The sequence below is a fragment of the Pipistrellus kuhlii genome, unplaced genomic scaffold (genome assembly GCF_014108245.1).
Source record: "Pipistrellus kuhlii isolate mPipKuh1 unplaced genomic scaffold, mPipKuh1.p scaffold_m20_p_9, whole genome shotgun sequence".
Taxonomy (NCBI): Eukaryota; Metazoa; Chordata; class Mammalia; order Chiroptera; family Vespertilionidae; genus Pipistrellus; species Pipistrellus kuhlii.
The window spans coordinates 31,992,310-32,006,820 of NW_023425595.1; the positions used below are offsets into that span (position 1 = coordinate 31,992,310).

At 41.7% G+C, this 14,511-nt stretch overlaps 1 protein-coding gene across 12 annotated transcripts in view; it reads left to right on the top strand.

The window, feature by feature from the left end:
• The first annotated feature begins 67 nt into the window (after positions 1-67).
• Positions 68-14,511, top strand: part of NUP98 (nucleoporin 98 and 96 precursor) — a 98,740-nt gene continuing 84,296 nt past the window's right edge. For 8 of the 12 annotated variants that reach the window (XM_036427935.2, XM_036427940.2, XM_036427941.2 and 5 more), the window contains exons 1-4: positions 70-340; positions 11,229-11,330; positions 13,101-13,202; positions 13,313-13,489. In XM_036427935.2, coding sequence (XP_036283828.1) covers positions 11,255-11,330; positions 13,101-13,202; positions 13,313-13,489 — 355 coding nt within the window. In that variant the 5' untranslated portion in view covers positions 70-340; positions 11,229-11,254. Of the gene's footprint in view, positions 341-11,228; positions 11,331-13,100; positions 13,203-13,312; positions 13,490-14,511 lie in introns of all 12 variants that reach the window. The other 4 variants (XM_036427946.2, XM_036427947.2, XM_036427944.2 and 1 more) reach the window with 2 other exon arrangements.

Here is a 14,511-nt window from a genome sequence, read left to right on the forward strand (position 1 = left end):
TCCTCCTCTTCCCCCCCCGGACCGCCCTCACGTTCAGTTTCAAAAGCCTCGTCGCCCAATGAGCGGCAGGGTGGGCCTAGAGTGGCGTCGTCTGCGGCCAATGCGCCGGCAGCGAGGGCGGAGCGCCCCCCGCAGCGAACCTCTGACGGCGGGCGGCGTGTGACGCAGTCGGGCCCTCTGCGCGCTGCCCCCTGAAGCGGCGGCGCTCTGCGTCCGAGCTGGTGGCGGCGGTGACGGTTTCGAAGCGGCCGCGCGCTGCTCCCTGAGCGGCGGGTGGCGAACGGGCCTAGGCTTTGACTCCTGGCACTTCCCCTCCCTGACCCACCCCTCCTTCACCGAGGTAAGTCGGGGGCCGGGGCGGCGGCGGCGGCTCGGGACGGCAGGCTCCTCCTCTCCTCGGAGCGGGCGGTGTGCGGGGCTTCCCAGGCCCTCTCCGCGCCCAAGCCCCAAGCCCCGCGCGCCTCTGCCCGGAGGGAGGAGTCGGGCCCGCGCCCCGAGGCCGGACTCCTGAGGAACTGGGAGGGAATGGCTGTCGGTGGAGTCTGGGCCCGGGAGCTCTGATCGCAGCCTACGGTGAGGGAGCGTCCATCTATCCAGTTGTACTTATTCATTTGCCCGGCGGTGACGAGGTGGGCCGGCCCCATGAATAGGGTCTCCTTTCATTCGCGGTGGCAGCGCCTTAAAACCCCGAAGACGGTCTCGCCGCACTTCCTTGGACTCTCCGAGTGGGATGGGCTGTATTCGCCTTGGCCCTCCTACTGGGAAATTTGCAGTTCCAGGGTTAAGGTGGGGTGGATCTAGAGTTTGTTGGTTTTTTGAAACATCTGAGGATTAAGGTCAGGTTGGTGGAGTAAAAGATCATTTTCTGGTCTCCCACGTGTTTCTCGTGTAAAGCTAATTGGAAAGAGGGGGTTTCTAGATTATGATATAGCCATAAGGGCCTAAGTGATTAAAGCCTATCTTCCTACCCTAGATCATGAGCAAGGTTTATAGCTGGAGAAGCCCGGGCCCAGAGAAGGGACAGGATTAGCCAGTGCCAGATCTGACTCAGTCTAGAAATGTGTCTTGCTAGTGGTACCCTAACCTAGACCCTGAGATCGAAACTTAAAAGTGGGTAAAAGAGTGTCAGTAATGCTATGCCCTGTAAAACAAATTGGTAAGACCACAAGTTATTGGATGGTTCCCTGTTCCAAATCTAAAATTTTTATTCTTCCAGGGACTCAGAAGAAGGAGTCCCCTAACCACAGCAGTGTTGGAATAAAAAGCAGAAAATATAGATGAGACTTAGAAACGTAGGCAGCAAGTCATTTTACCTTGGAACGCGTGACATCTCTCTCGTGCAGAATCAAAGTTTTGTAGTAGAAGGAGGTGAGAAGATGTAACGCAGCTTTGAAAAATAAACTAAAGCATTCTCTGTGGCAGCCTTATAAATTAAGAAGCCCTTGTTAACTGGGTGACAGATGGTGTGTTTACTTGGTGGAAGAAGTTAGGATGTTTAAAAAAATGAAAAAGTTGGATAGGATGGAGGGACTAGGAAATAAATACATTGGTAGAATTATTTTTTGATTCTTCACTAAGATTTGATGTTCCCTGGCCGGTGATGCTCAGTTGGAGCATTGTCCTGTACACCAAAAGGTGGTGGGGTCGATGGATCTGTCTCCTCTCTCCCCTGTCCTCCCTCCCTTCTTCTCTGTAAAAAATCATTTAAAATTTTTTGATAAAAGTAAACCATCACCATATATCAGTAAGATCTTCACTCTTGTTTAGATGACAACAAAACTGAAAAGGAGTAGTATACTAGTTTAAGAGCTGAAGAGATCTGTAGCCTCAATACTAAGGTAAGAACAGGATATATTTTCTGTGATATTTTCTCAGTACAAGCATCACCCTCTTCTGGGAAGTCTTACCTGGCATCCTCTCCGGTGCAAGCTTCCATTAACACTATTTGAGACTTCTATTTATAGCACAAATAATTTTTAGTTTTAGCTGTTTGTCTTTTTATTAGTCTGAGGTAAATATTTTTGTCTTATCTTTGTATTCAGATTGTTTGGCACATAGTTGGCACTCAGTAAGTGTGTTTGCTGCCAAAACCGGTTTGGCTCAGTGGATAGAGCGTCTGTCTGCGGACAGAAGGGTCCCAGGTCCGATTCCGGTCAAGGGCATGTACATTGGTTGCGGGCACATCCCCTGTGGGGGGTGTGCAGGAGGCAGCTGGTTGATGATTCTCTCTCATTGATGCTTCTAGCTATCTATCCCTCTCCCTTCCTTTCTGTGAAAAATCAATTAAATATATATTTTTTAAAAAAGAGTGTTTGCTTGAATAAACACACATGGAGGAATTAAACCTAAAAATCCTATATACTAAAACCCTAATATGCAAATAGACTCAACAGTGGAACAACCTGTTACTATGAAGCGCACTGACCACCAGGAGGCAGACACTCAACATAGAAGCTGCCTCTAGTCCACAAGCCCCAGACCAGCTAAGGCAGGTGCCAGTGGGGGTGCCCCCTCACCGCCCCCACCAGTTGCCCCACAGATTGGCCCTGATTGCCGGTCAAGTCTAGGAACCTTACCCATGTACAAATTTTGTGTACTGGGCCTCTAAAGTCTATAAAGAGGCTGGGTATTTGTGTGCTCCTGAAATAGGGGCCCCAGATAAGAGGACTCATAACTCGTGTTACATGGTACTTTGGTACCTGATTTTACTTATATCCACTAACTCTTAGCCAAGAGCAAGTAGTGTGTTCAGGAAATCACATTCGCAGCTTAGAGGGAAAAAAACTGGTTATATCATTTTATTGCAATATTTTTATGGTGGCAGTTAACCTATGAAGTAAGGGGTTTAATTTCCAATAAATTCCATCTCTAATTATGAAATTTGTTGAAAGTTTAGAGGACTTTACAAATTGAAGGGAGGAGTTTTTAAATACCTTTTCAAATAATTGTAGATATTCTTTGACACTACACTCAAACCTTTTTTTTTTTTTTTTTTAAATATTTTATTGATATTTTACAGAGAGGAAGGGAGAGAGAGAGGGAGAGAGAGAGCGAGCCAGAAATGTCGATGAGAGAGAAACATTGACCATCTGTCTCCTGTACACCCCCACTGGGGATGTGCCCCCAACCAACGTACATGCCCCTGACCGAATCGAACCTGGGACCCTTCAGTCTGCAGACCGATGCTCTACCACTGAGCCAAACTAGTTTCGGCTACACTCAAACCTTTTTAAAAGTTTGTTGCAATATGAAATTTGAAATCATATCATTGAGCTTTTGCACCCTTTTACATTAAAATTCATTTGTTCTTACACTTTAAATGAATATTATCCATGCCAGATTGTATGAAATTATATATTGATCATTCACTGGGTTATGTAGCTCTTCCAAATATTGACAAAGTTAATTGCACAGTTGTTAATATTTTCACTTTTCAGATAAGTCTTTAGAATTTGGGAAGCTGAGGAGTTCTTGGTTGGGGATACAAGTTTTCAAAATTCTAATTTTGTTCCCAATCTGAATAACCATGGTTTGTTATTCATTCTTTGAAATAAAAATGGTGTTCCATGAGAAAATCCTTGAGTTTAGTTTCATCTTAAAAGTAATCATATGATGCCTAACCGGTTTGGCTCAGTGGATAGAGCGTCAACCTGTGGACTGAAAGGTCCCAGGTTCGATTCTGGTTGAGGGCATTACCTTGGGAGGTGTGCAGGAGGCAGCTGTCGATGTTTCTCTCTCATCGATGTTTCTAGCTCTCTATCCCTTTCCCTTCCTTTCTGTAAAAAATCAATTAAAAATATATTAAAAAAGTAATCATATGAGCCCAACCACTGGTGGCTGAGAGGTTGAGGATTGACCTATGAACAAGTTCATGGTACATACCCGGGTTGCATGTTCATTCCCAGTGTTGGGTGTGTAGGAGGCAGCCAATCTGGGATTTTATCATTGATGTTTCTCCCTCTCACTTTCTCTCTGAAATCAATATATTTGTATATATCTACAATATATATAAAAACCTAAGCGACCGGTCAACTAGTAGCTATGACATGCACTGTCCATGGAAACATGGAACAGACTACTGAATCTCAGAGGGAAGGGAAGAGAGAGGAGAGTGAGAAGAGATTAACCAGAGATCCATATATGCATACCAGAGGCATGGTACACAGATTCGTGCATCAGTGGGGTCCCTCTGTCTAGCCTGGGGGGAATGGGCCAAGATCGGCAATCCAACATCCCCCAAGGAGACCTGGATTTCGAGAGGGTGCAGGCCAGGTCGAGGGACCCCACCTGTGCATGAATCCATGTCCTGGGCTCCTAGAAAAAATATTTTAAAAAGTAAAATAATCACATGAATGTTTTACCTTGAGACAACCCTTGTTTCAATATGGACAAATTCTTTTGAGTACTTCCCATTTTATCCCCCCAAATAATCAGAGTATTAAAGCATATGTACTGAAATGTTGAGAATTAATACCATCATTACTTAGTGCTTCGTCAAGGACATTCAAGTTAAAGTGGCTTTTGTTTTTTGTATTTGTTAAGTGGGTGGCAGTGAATAATTCAGTGACTGTTAGTACAGTTTGGGACCTTTGTCTTGATTCATGCTCAGGTTACAGCGGTTTTATAAACATTGCTTTTTTTTAACCATTGCTTTTTGCACCCCAGTGCAGAAGTCAGCACAGTTAAATAAGGTAAATAATGTCTAATACTTACTATGAAAATTGTTTTGATTTCATGGACTCCTTGAAAGAGATCTCAAGGACTTTTAGTGACCTTTCGACCACACTTTGAGATCCTCTAATCCAGAACTAGTTCATACAGACATAAGCTTCTTTGAAAGGGTTCTACTGTACCCTCCCCTCTTTATTTTGGCTAGGGCAGCTTATGATTGTTTTACGTATTGGGTTCCATAGCTAAAAATGCTTGAAAACCATTGATCAAAGGGAAAAGAATCAAGAGCTTGGGGAAATAAAAAAAAGAATTGAGTGCCTGAATTTGGACTGTCTCTTCAGGAATGGAACAGTTCATCCTCTGTGAATACATGTTATAGCCACTCATCATTGTAATTACACATTTGTTGAGTCTTGCTTCCATGTACTTCTTTGACACACTTTGTTGTTATTTGCACACCTACCTTGTTTCAGTAACCTTCTTAAGAAACAGGCAAATGGGCTTGTACATAAAAAAAGATGAGTAGTTGGGAATGAGACCAAAGATGTGAGATGAGTGGTAGAGTGACCTGGGTATGTTGTGTGTAGGGGCTTTTGGTTTTTGTTGTTTGCAATGGTAGATTATGGTTGTGTTAGGTGGTTAGTAGATGACACTGAAGTATTGGGAACTGAATCGTATTATATAGAGAGTTCTAGTTAGGCATTGATAAATCACAGTTTAGAGTGGGGAGGGAATTATTACACTTTACTAATTAAAAATACTGTAAAATGTTGATTGAAACACAACAGAAACCTGCTTTTCAGTGAGATACAATATTTATCTTTTTCTGATTGGGTTATTTTGGTTAGCATGATGCCTTTAAAGTTTATTTTGTTGGATATGAGTATTGCTACTCCAGCTTTTATTTCTCTTCTTTTACATGTGCATGGAAAATTTTTTCCCATTCCTTCTCTTTCATCCTGTATGTGTCTTTTGTTTTTGAGGTGGATTTCTTGTAGACAGCATATAGTTCAGTCATGTTTTTGTATCCATTCAGCTACCTTAAACCTTTTGATTGGAGCATTTAATCCATTTACATTTAGGGTTATTATTGAGAAGTACTTATTTATAGCTATTTTAATTCTGTATGGATAGGTTTCTCTCTTCATTTCTTCTTCTCAGCAATCCCTTACAGCAATCCCTTTAGCATTTCTTGTAATGCTGGCTTGGTGGTAGTGAACTCCTTTAGCCTTTTTGTCTTTTTGTCTGGGAAGCTCTTTTTAAAAAAATATATTTTATTGATTTCTTACAGAGAGGAAGAGGGATAGAGAGTTAGAAACATCGATCAGCTGCCTCTTGCATACCCCCGTTTGGGGATGTACCAGCCACCAAAGTACATGCCCCCCCCCCCCCCCCCCCCCCCCCCCCTCCCCCCGACCGGAATTGAACCTGGGACCCTTCAGTCCGCAGGCCGACGCTCTATCCACTGAGCCAAACCGGTTTCGGCTGTCTGGGAAGCTCTTTATTTGATTGTCTATTTTGAATAATAGCTTTGCTGGTGGTTGTTATCTTGGTCTCAGATCCTTGCTTTCCATTAACTTGCATACTTCATGCCATTCCCTTCTGGCCTGTAGAGTTTCTGATGAGAACTCAGGTGTCAGTCTTATGGGAACTCCTTTGTAGGTTATGCTCTCTTTTCTCTTGCTGCCTTTTGTCTCTCTTTGTCTTTATTTTTTATTTTTATTTTTTTAAAAATATATTTTATTGATTTTGTACAGAGAGGAAGGGAGAGAGAGAGAGAGCTAGAAACATCGATGAGAGAGAGTCATCGATCAGTTGCCTTTTGCACACCCCCCACTGGGGACATGCCCGCAACCAAGGTACATGCCCTTGACCGGAATAGAACCCAGGTCCCCTCAGTCCCCAAGCCGACGCTCTATCCATTGAGCCAAACCGGTCCCGGCTCTCTTTGTCTTTAATTTTTGGCATTTTAGTTATGATGTGTCTGGGCATGGGTCTGTTTGGGTTCTTCTTGTTTGGGGTTCCCTGTATCTCCTGTACTTGTGTGACTTTTCCTTTATTAGTTTAGGGAAGTTTTCCTACCATTATTTTTTCAAATACCTTCTCTATTCCTTTATCCCTTTCTGCCTCTTCTGGCACACCTGCTATTCTAATATTGTTTCCTTTCACATTGTCCCACAGCTCCCTTAAGCTGTTCTCCTATTTTTTAGTTGTTTTTCTTTTTGGTTCTCTAATTGAGTGATATTTTCAACTGTCATCTAATTCACTGATTCAATTCTCAGCGTTCCCTGATCTGTTTATTCCTTCCAATGTGTTCTTTATTTGTGTTATGTCATTCTTTATCTCAGACTGTTCTTTTTTTCATAGTTACTATGTATTTTTTCATACTGTTGAGCATTTTTACCATCATTACTCTGAACTCTGTTTCAGATAAATTTCTTATCTGTGCTTCATTTATCTCTTCTTCTGGTGAATTCTCTAGTTCTTTCATTTGAGGGTTGTTTCTTTGTTTCCTCATTTTGGCTGTTTGGGTTTGTGACTATGTATTAGGTTGATTCTCAACACTTCTCAATCTCTAGTGCAGGCCAGTGTTAAAGGCTGTTTCTGACTAATTGGATCAGGCAAAAACTCAAAACCTCCAGAAACTGCCTCTGTCTACAGACTAATAGAATTCCAACTTGAATTGCCACAGGCAATCATCCTCAGCTGTGGGGAGTTTTTTTCAATAGGGTGGGGTAGTTGCTTCCGCCTGGAGGCTAATTGTTATTTTGTTTACTGGCCTCAGGGCAAGGTGTTTTCCAGTAGGATGTGTCAACTGTTTTCCTAGGCAAGGCTGATGACTATGTGGGAAAGATGTCCTCCACTGTATGAGGGAATGACTCAGCCCAGGAAACTTGGGGTGTCTGCCTTCTGAGCTCCAGCTCGAGTCCCTAGTCCTGGATTTTGCTCTCACAGCTCCAGTCTACTTCACCTTTCCTCTGCCAGGGCACAAGGTGGGTGGCTTCACAGGGAATTTTTGTGCATTGGCTCTTTAAGAAGGTGCTCAAACTTTCAGCTGCCGCTCCCTGGCAGACAGCACCCCATAGCTTTTCACAGTTAGGTGTTATTGTGGGCCACCTCCTCAATTTGGTTCTCTCTTCTGGGGAGCCCAGCTTTGGGATTAAATCCCAGAGTTCTCAGAGGCGTGCGCATCCCCTCTCCCCCCAGCTGAGATATCTCTCTGGGACTTCAGTTGCTGTCTGTGAATGCCCGGCCAGCCCTTTTGTGCCTCCACCCCTCCTACCAGTCTGTATGCCATCTCTACCTTCAGTCCTTGGGTATCAGGTTCTCTGCTGTGAGTTTCCCATTGATTATTCAGGAAACCTTTCTGTATTTCAGTTTTAATTCCAGCTTATTCCTGGGAGCAGGTTCATGTTCCATGTTCTTTTTTCATACTATTCTCACTAAGTTCTGTGAAAACCCTTATAGTTATTGTTTTGAACTCTGTCTGGTAGTTTGTTTGCCTCCATTTTATTTATTTCTTTTTCTGGAGATTTCTCCTGTTCTTTCATTTGGGACCTGTTTTTTTGCCTTCCTCTTCTTGGCTGCTTCCCTATGTTTGTTTCTATGTATTATGTAGAACTGCTACATCTTCCTTATGTAGGGCCTGACCCCATGGAGTATGACTTGCATTAGTGGGGCTTTGGTGCCCACCAATTCTGGTCATTCATGGAGGTGTTTGGGCTGTAAACTGGTATCGTCTGAAGCTATTCACAAGGTGAACTGGCTCTTGGGCCTCCTGGCAAGTACAAGGTCAGCCACCTCCTGCACCTTGCCTAAGGCCACCTGGCCTGAGCTACAAAGCCATTAACAGATGGCTGCTACTTTTGCTGGTATTAGAGGTACCTGGGAGAGGCCTAACTATGAACTGAGGAAGCTGGCTGCCTGCGCTCATGCCAGGCCTGGGCCACTTAGCAAGAGGTACAGGGCATTGAGAGGCCAGATGTTGCTTGTTTGAGAGATAATAGGAAAGTCTGAAGCACCAGCCAAGACTGGCCATTTGTGTGCAAAAGCCATTGGCAACTGCTTGGGTGAGTTTGAAAGTTGGGTGGGGCAGGGTCTCAAGGAATCAGGAGGATGGGACAAACAGTGTTACCTAGGTTGATGGAGACTCAGATATGGTGCCCACTTCCAGGCTCTGTCGGGGAAAGGAACAGTGGCCTCTGCTAGCACTTCTGTCTGGGAGAAAGCTGCCCCTCCAGTTCTCATCCTGATGCCAGACAATTCAGTTCCTCCCCGTATGGCCTTGGTGCCTTTCAAGCTGCCACCCAAGCACTGGAGCTCAGTGCAAGGGAGTTTGAATAAGTCTGCGTGCAGGCCCTGTAAGAGGAATGCCTGGGACTACGTGAGTGAGGTCTTTGTCTCACGCAGCCACAATCTCCACTGGCTTTTACAGCCAGAAGTTATAGGACATCTCTTTCTGGCATTGGAACGGTGGGCTGTGGCTTCTGATTTGGGTCTGGACTCCCTCCTTCTTTAGGGGAGGTTACTCCTTAGGGAGGGTCACTGAAACAGAGCTATCCCTCCCGATTTTTTTTCCCCCCATTGATTTTGAGAGAGAGTGAAAGAGAGAAAGAGAACGAAACATATACGTGAGACTTATCTATTTGTTGCTTCCTGCACAATCGCTGATTGGGTCCAGGGATGGAACCTGCAACCAAAATATGAGGCAGTTTTTAAAATCTTGGTTTGCTTCCATGGTAATTTTTTATTTTTTAAATCCTCACCTGAGGATATTTTTCCATTGATTTTAAGAGAGAGTGGTAGGGAGGGGGAGACACACACACACAGAGAAATATTGATGTGAGAGAGACATATTGATTGGTTGCCTCTAGCATGCCCCCTGGAGTGAACTGGCAGGAGGTGGGGGATCAAACCTGGAACCCTTCAGTCCACAGGACAACCCTCTTATCCACTGAGTCAAATTGGCTAAGGTGGTAATAATTAACACACACACACACACACACACACACATTTAGAATCTCAATATGGTCAGGGTTGAGACTAAGCCAAGCTCATCCTTGCCAGAACCAGAAAGATAGGCTGATTTTGAGTGAGATGCTTTTCTTTCAGCAGTCTATTGGTAAATCAAATTTGGTGTCTGCATTGTCTCTTGTTCTTGTGTTTGGAACAGATAAATTGCCTTTAATACTACATATGTTCTTTCTTGTTGCTTAGTGTATTCCTTCCTAGAATTGAGGGAATCCAGGGGAAGTCAGAAATAGGTTAAACTTTAACTTTGGAAAGCTTGCTAAACACCTGATTCTGTTTTCTCATCTGTAAAGTGCAGGTGGTAAATAAAGCATAATATCCTTTCAGGATTGTTGAGATAATATACAAGAGCTTATAAACTGTGAGGTGTTTCACAGAATATTTTATTATTACTTAAAATCCCTTTTGAAATATATGTGTGAATCTAGTTTTCTGTATTAGATAAGATTATTAAAAATCCCCAAACCTTTTTTTATCCTCACCAAGGATATTTTTTCCATCGATTTCCAGAGAGAGTGAAAGCGAAGGAGGGAGGGGAAAAAACATTGATGTGAGACAGACACATGGATTGGTTGCCTCCCACACACACCAACTGGGGCTGGAGAATGAACCTGCATCCCAAATATTTGGCCTTGACCAGCCAGGACTGGTTCAGTTATTTCCAGAATGGGAGGGGGGGTGGGTGGGGGTGTGTGTATTTTGAAAAGCTTGCCAGTGATTCTGATGTAGCAGCCCTAGCTATCTTAGACTACTGGTTTCAGGGAGCTTTGTTTAATCAAATGAGTTATTAAATTCCTAGATGTTGGAAACTCAGTGTGGAAATACTTTTCTAGGAGAGTTTAGGGGACAGAATGTTCATTTCTATAAAAGCATTAGATATTTAAAGACAGCTTCATCTTTTCTAATGTTGTACAAAGTGTTTCAGGTGGCTCAATGGCTCTATTTCTGGTTAAGAATATGTACCTGAATTGCAGGTTCAATCCCCACCCTGGTAGGGGCGGGTGGTAAAAGCAACCAATCGATGTGTCTCTCTCTCTCTCCCTCTCTTCTCCCTCTCTCCCTTTTATATACAAAAAAGGGGAAAACTTTTTACAATGCAATATGGGAAATAAACCTTGACAAACATTTTACTTCTCAGGTGGTTAGGATAGCAGGATATAACTGTAATTTTTTTTTATTTGAATTGTGCATCACCTTCTAGATGAGCATGTCAAAATCTGGCACCATGGACCAGAAATCGTCATTAAAAGGGTGGGCTTAGGTTTATAGAAGGTTAAAAAACATTGTTTTAAAGGGATGGTTTTGGTGGGATCCGAACTTCAATTTCACATTGTGCTATTCAGCCCAATTTTTCAAGGTCTAATTTATCATACAAAGTTATAGGATATTGAAAGAGAGTGTGAGTAGTATGCTACAATTTGAACAGGTCTAAGGGAATTTATATGGCCTGATGTATTTTTTGAAATAATTAGTATATTGTATTCTGTGGTGATAATTATAAATGATAATTTTTTTCTTCTTTCCAGTATTCTGAAGCAGACTCATTTTGAAGATGTTTAATAAGTCGTTTGGAACACCCTTTGGGGGTGGTACAGGTGGCTTTGGCACAACTTCAACATTTGGGCAGAGTAAGTTTTAAAAAAAAGATGGGGGAGGGGATCTTAAGCTATTCTTATTAAGAACACATCCACTTTGATGGCTTTAGAGAAGAATTTTATTTATACTTTGTTTTTTGTTTTTTAAGTATATTTTATTGAGTATTTACAGAGAGGAAGAGAGAGGGATAGAAAGCTAGAAACATCGATGAGAGAAAAACATCGATCAGCTGCCTCTTGCACACCCCCTACTGGGGTTGTGCCCACAACTAAGATACATGCCCTTGACCAGAATCAAACCTGGGACCTTTCAGTCTGCAGGCCAACGCTCTATCCACTGACCCAAACCTGTTTTGACCTATACTTTGGTTTTTATAACAATCTTTTTGAAGAAATCAGGATAAGATCTTGTGAAAATTTTCTAAGAGTATAGAAATAAATTCTGAGTTTTCATGGCTTTCTGATCATTAGTAGGTACTTAAAATATTTTTATGTTGGCCCTTTTATTAAAAATTTTTTTTCCTTTTTAAAAAAAATATATTTTGATTGATTTTAGAGAGAAAGGGAGAGGGAGAGCGGTAGAAACATCACGGATGAGAGAGAATCCTTGATAGGCTGCCTCCAACTGGGATCAAGCCCACAACCCAGGCACGTGGCCTTGAGAGGAATGAACCTGGGACCCTTCAGTCCACAGGTATATGCTCTATCCACTGAGGCAAACCTGCCAGGGTTTTATTGGTCCTTTAAGCAGAAAGTTAGTTTGTTTCTAAATTTCAGACCAGGAAATAACTTGTTAAATATTGAAGTATAATGCAATTATTGAATAACTGCTCTGAGATTTACTATATGAAAAAGGTGTGATATTTAGAAATAGAACTATTAGAATGTCTAAGCCCCTAATTCCCACCAGCCTTCCTGAGATCACTCCCCTCCCCAACCTTGTACTTGACACTAGTTCCCTATAGCAATTCACTCATTTAAAAACGTTTCGTTGAAATAAATTTTTTTATATTGTGAGGTTTTGTTTTGTTTTGGATATTTGTATTGATTTCAGAGAGGAAGGGAGAGGGAGAGATAGAAACATCCATGATGAGAGAGAATCATTGATCAGCTGTTTCCTGCACACTACACTCTAGGGATCAAGCCTGCACCTGGGCATGTGCTCTTGACTGGGAATTGAACCATGACCTCCTGGTTCATAGGTCAGTGCTCAACCACTGAGCCATGCCAGCTGGGCTGTTGTTTTTGTTTTTTTAGGCAATATTGGTTAATAGCATAAGTTTCAGGTATGATCTCTGTACACATAGCATGCTCACTACCGAAAGTCTAGTTTCTGTTGCCATACATTTGACCTCCTTAACTTATTTAGTCTTCCTCTCAAACCCCCATCTCCTCTGCTAATCACCAGTATGTTGTCTTTATCTGAGTGGTATTGTTTTATCTTGTTTATTCATTGGTTGTTTTTGTTTTATATTACACATGAATGAAATCATAAAGTTTTGTCCTTTTTTTTTGGGTGGGAGTCTAATTTCACTTACTTTAATACCCTTAAGCTCCTTCATAATTTCTCTAATGGCAATATTTCATTTTTTTAAATGTATATCTCACATCTTTATCCATTCATCCATTCATTGACTCTTAGGTTATACCTTGGCTATTGTAAATAATTCTGCAATACCCTAATATCCTAAAGATTAGACCAATGGTCCTATTCAAATGTAAAATATTAAGAAATATCAATATTATTTTTTATATTGTCACCTGATTTAGATCTTATTTTAAACCTGGATTTGTTTTTTTCAGATACTGGCTTTGGCACTACTAGTGGAGGGGCATTTGGAACATCTGCATTTGGTTCTAGTAACAATACTGGAGGCCTATTTGGAAATTCACAGACCAAACCAGGTAGGGGCTTTATTTGGAATAGAGTTGACTTATTTATAGCTGATATAGGACTTCCCAAAGTGTCTCTAATATGTCTGTATAACTGTTTTTTACCCCCTTCTGTTTCCCAGGAGGATTATTTGGTTCCAGTTCATTTAGCCAGCCAGCTACGTCCACAAGCACCGGTTTTGGGTTTGGCACATCAACAGGAACATCAAATAGCTTGTTTGGAGCTGCAAGCACAGGGACCAGTCTTTTCTCATCCCAAAACAATGCCTTTGCACAAAATAAGCCAACTGGCTTTGGGAGTAAGTAGCACATCATTGGACATCTACATTTAACAATCAGATTTCCTATTGAATGTGTTTTTTCTTCTTTTCCCTGTGCTCAACATCTTCTTTCCCCCCCACCAGATGAGAGGAAACAGAGGGAGAAAAACTTTAAAATGTATTGAAAGTTTAGTAGATTAGAAAGGGAGGGAAGAGGGATGTACATCTCTTCAAGAATGGAAATCGGAGAAGCATTAGTATTTAAGGAATATGCGAAGTTAGAGGCACCTGATAATAATAGAACGACCAGAGATGGGATGAAAAGACAGGTTAGAGTGGTGTTGTAAGTGTTAAGACAGGAAAATATGAGGAGGAATGTGTATAGTCAACAGTGTTGTGTGGCATGGGCACCTTTTTCATTTCTCCATTTCACATTTGGTATGGAGAGAGACCGGAGCAGCAGTGACAAATACTGGCCATGACATCTTTATTCCTCCATTTCTTGCCCATGGCAGATATTTTTAATTGATGGCTTCTTTCTATTGTAATCTAAATGTGATCTGGGGATGTTTCTCCAAACAGCACTTTAGTTGAATAAATGTGGCCTGTGAGTTGATGCCATTTCCAGCACAAGCAAATGGCAGAATGTCTAAGTTGTTTTTTTTTTGTTTGTTTGTTTTTACAAAGGGAAAGCTTTTGTGGAGATATTGAAATATTTAACCATGACAATGTAAAATGCAATCTTAACATACTAATTCAAAAGAGATGTACCTATTCACTTTATGGATTGGGATATGTTTTTAGAAAATAATTTGCCATTGAGAAAGCACTTTCTTTTTAACAAGGTAATTAGGATATCCCTTAATGTTAAATAGTATTAGCAGATAACTTTCCATTACTTGCTGACATTTCTAGCTCAATATAGATAACTTTTTTAGAAGTACTATTTCTTATATTTTGTAAAATATCCCTCAGAGAACAGTTAAATTCACTTAATGTTTCCCCCCACTTAATTTTTAAAATGAGTCTTTTGGAAAAGTAAGGTAATGAGAGAATCTATT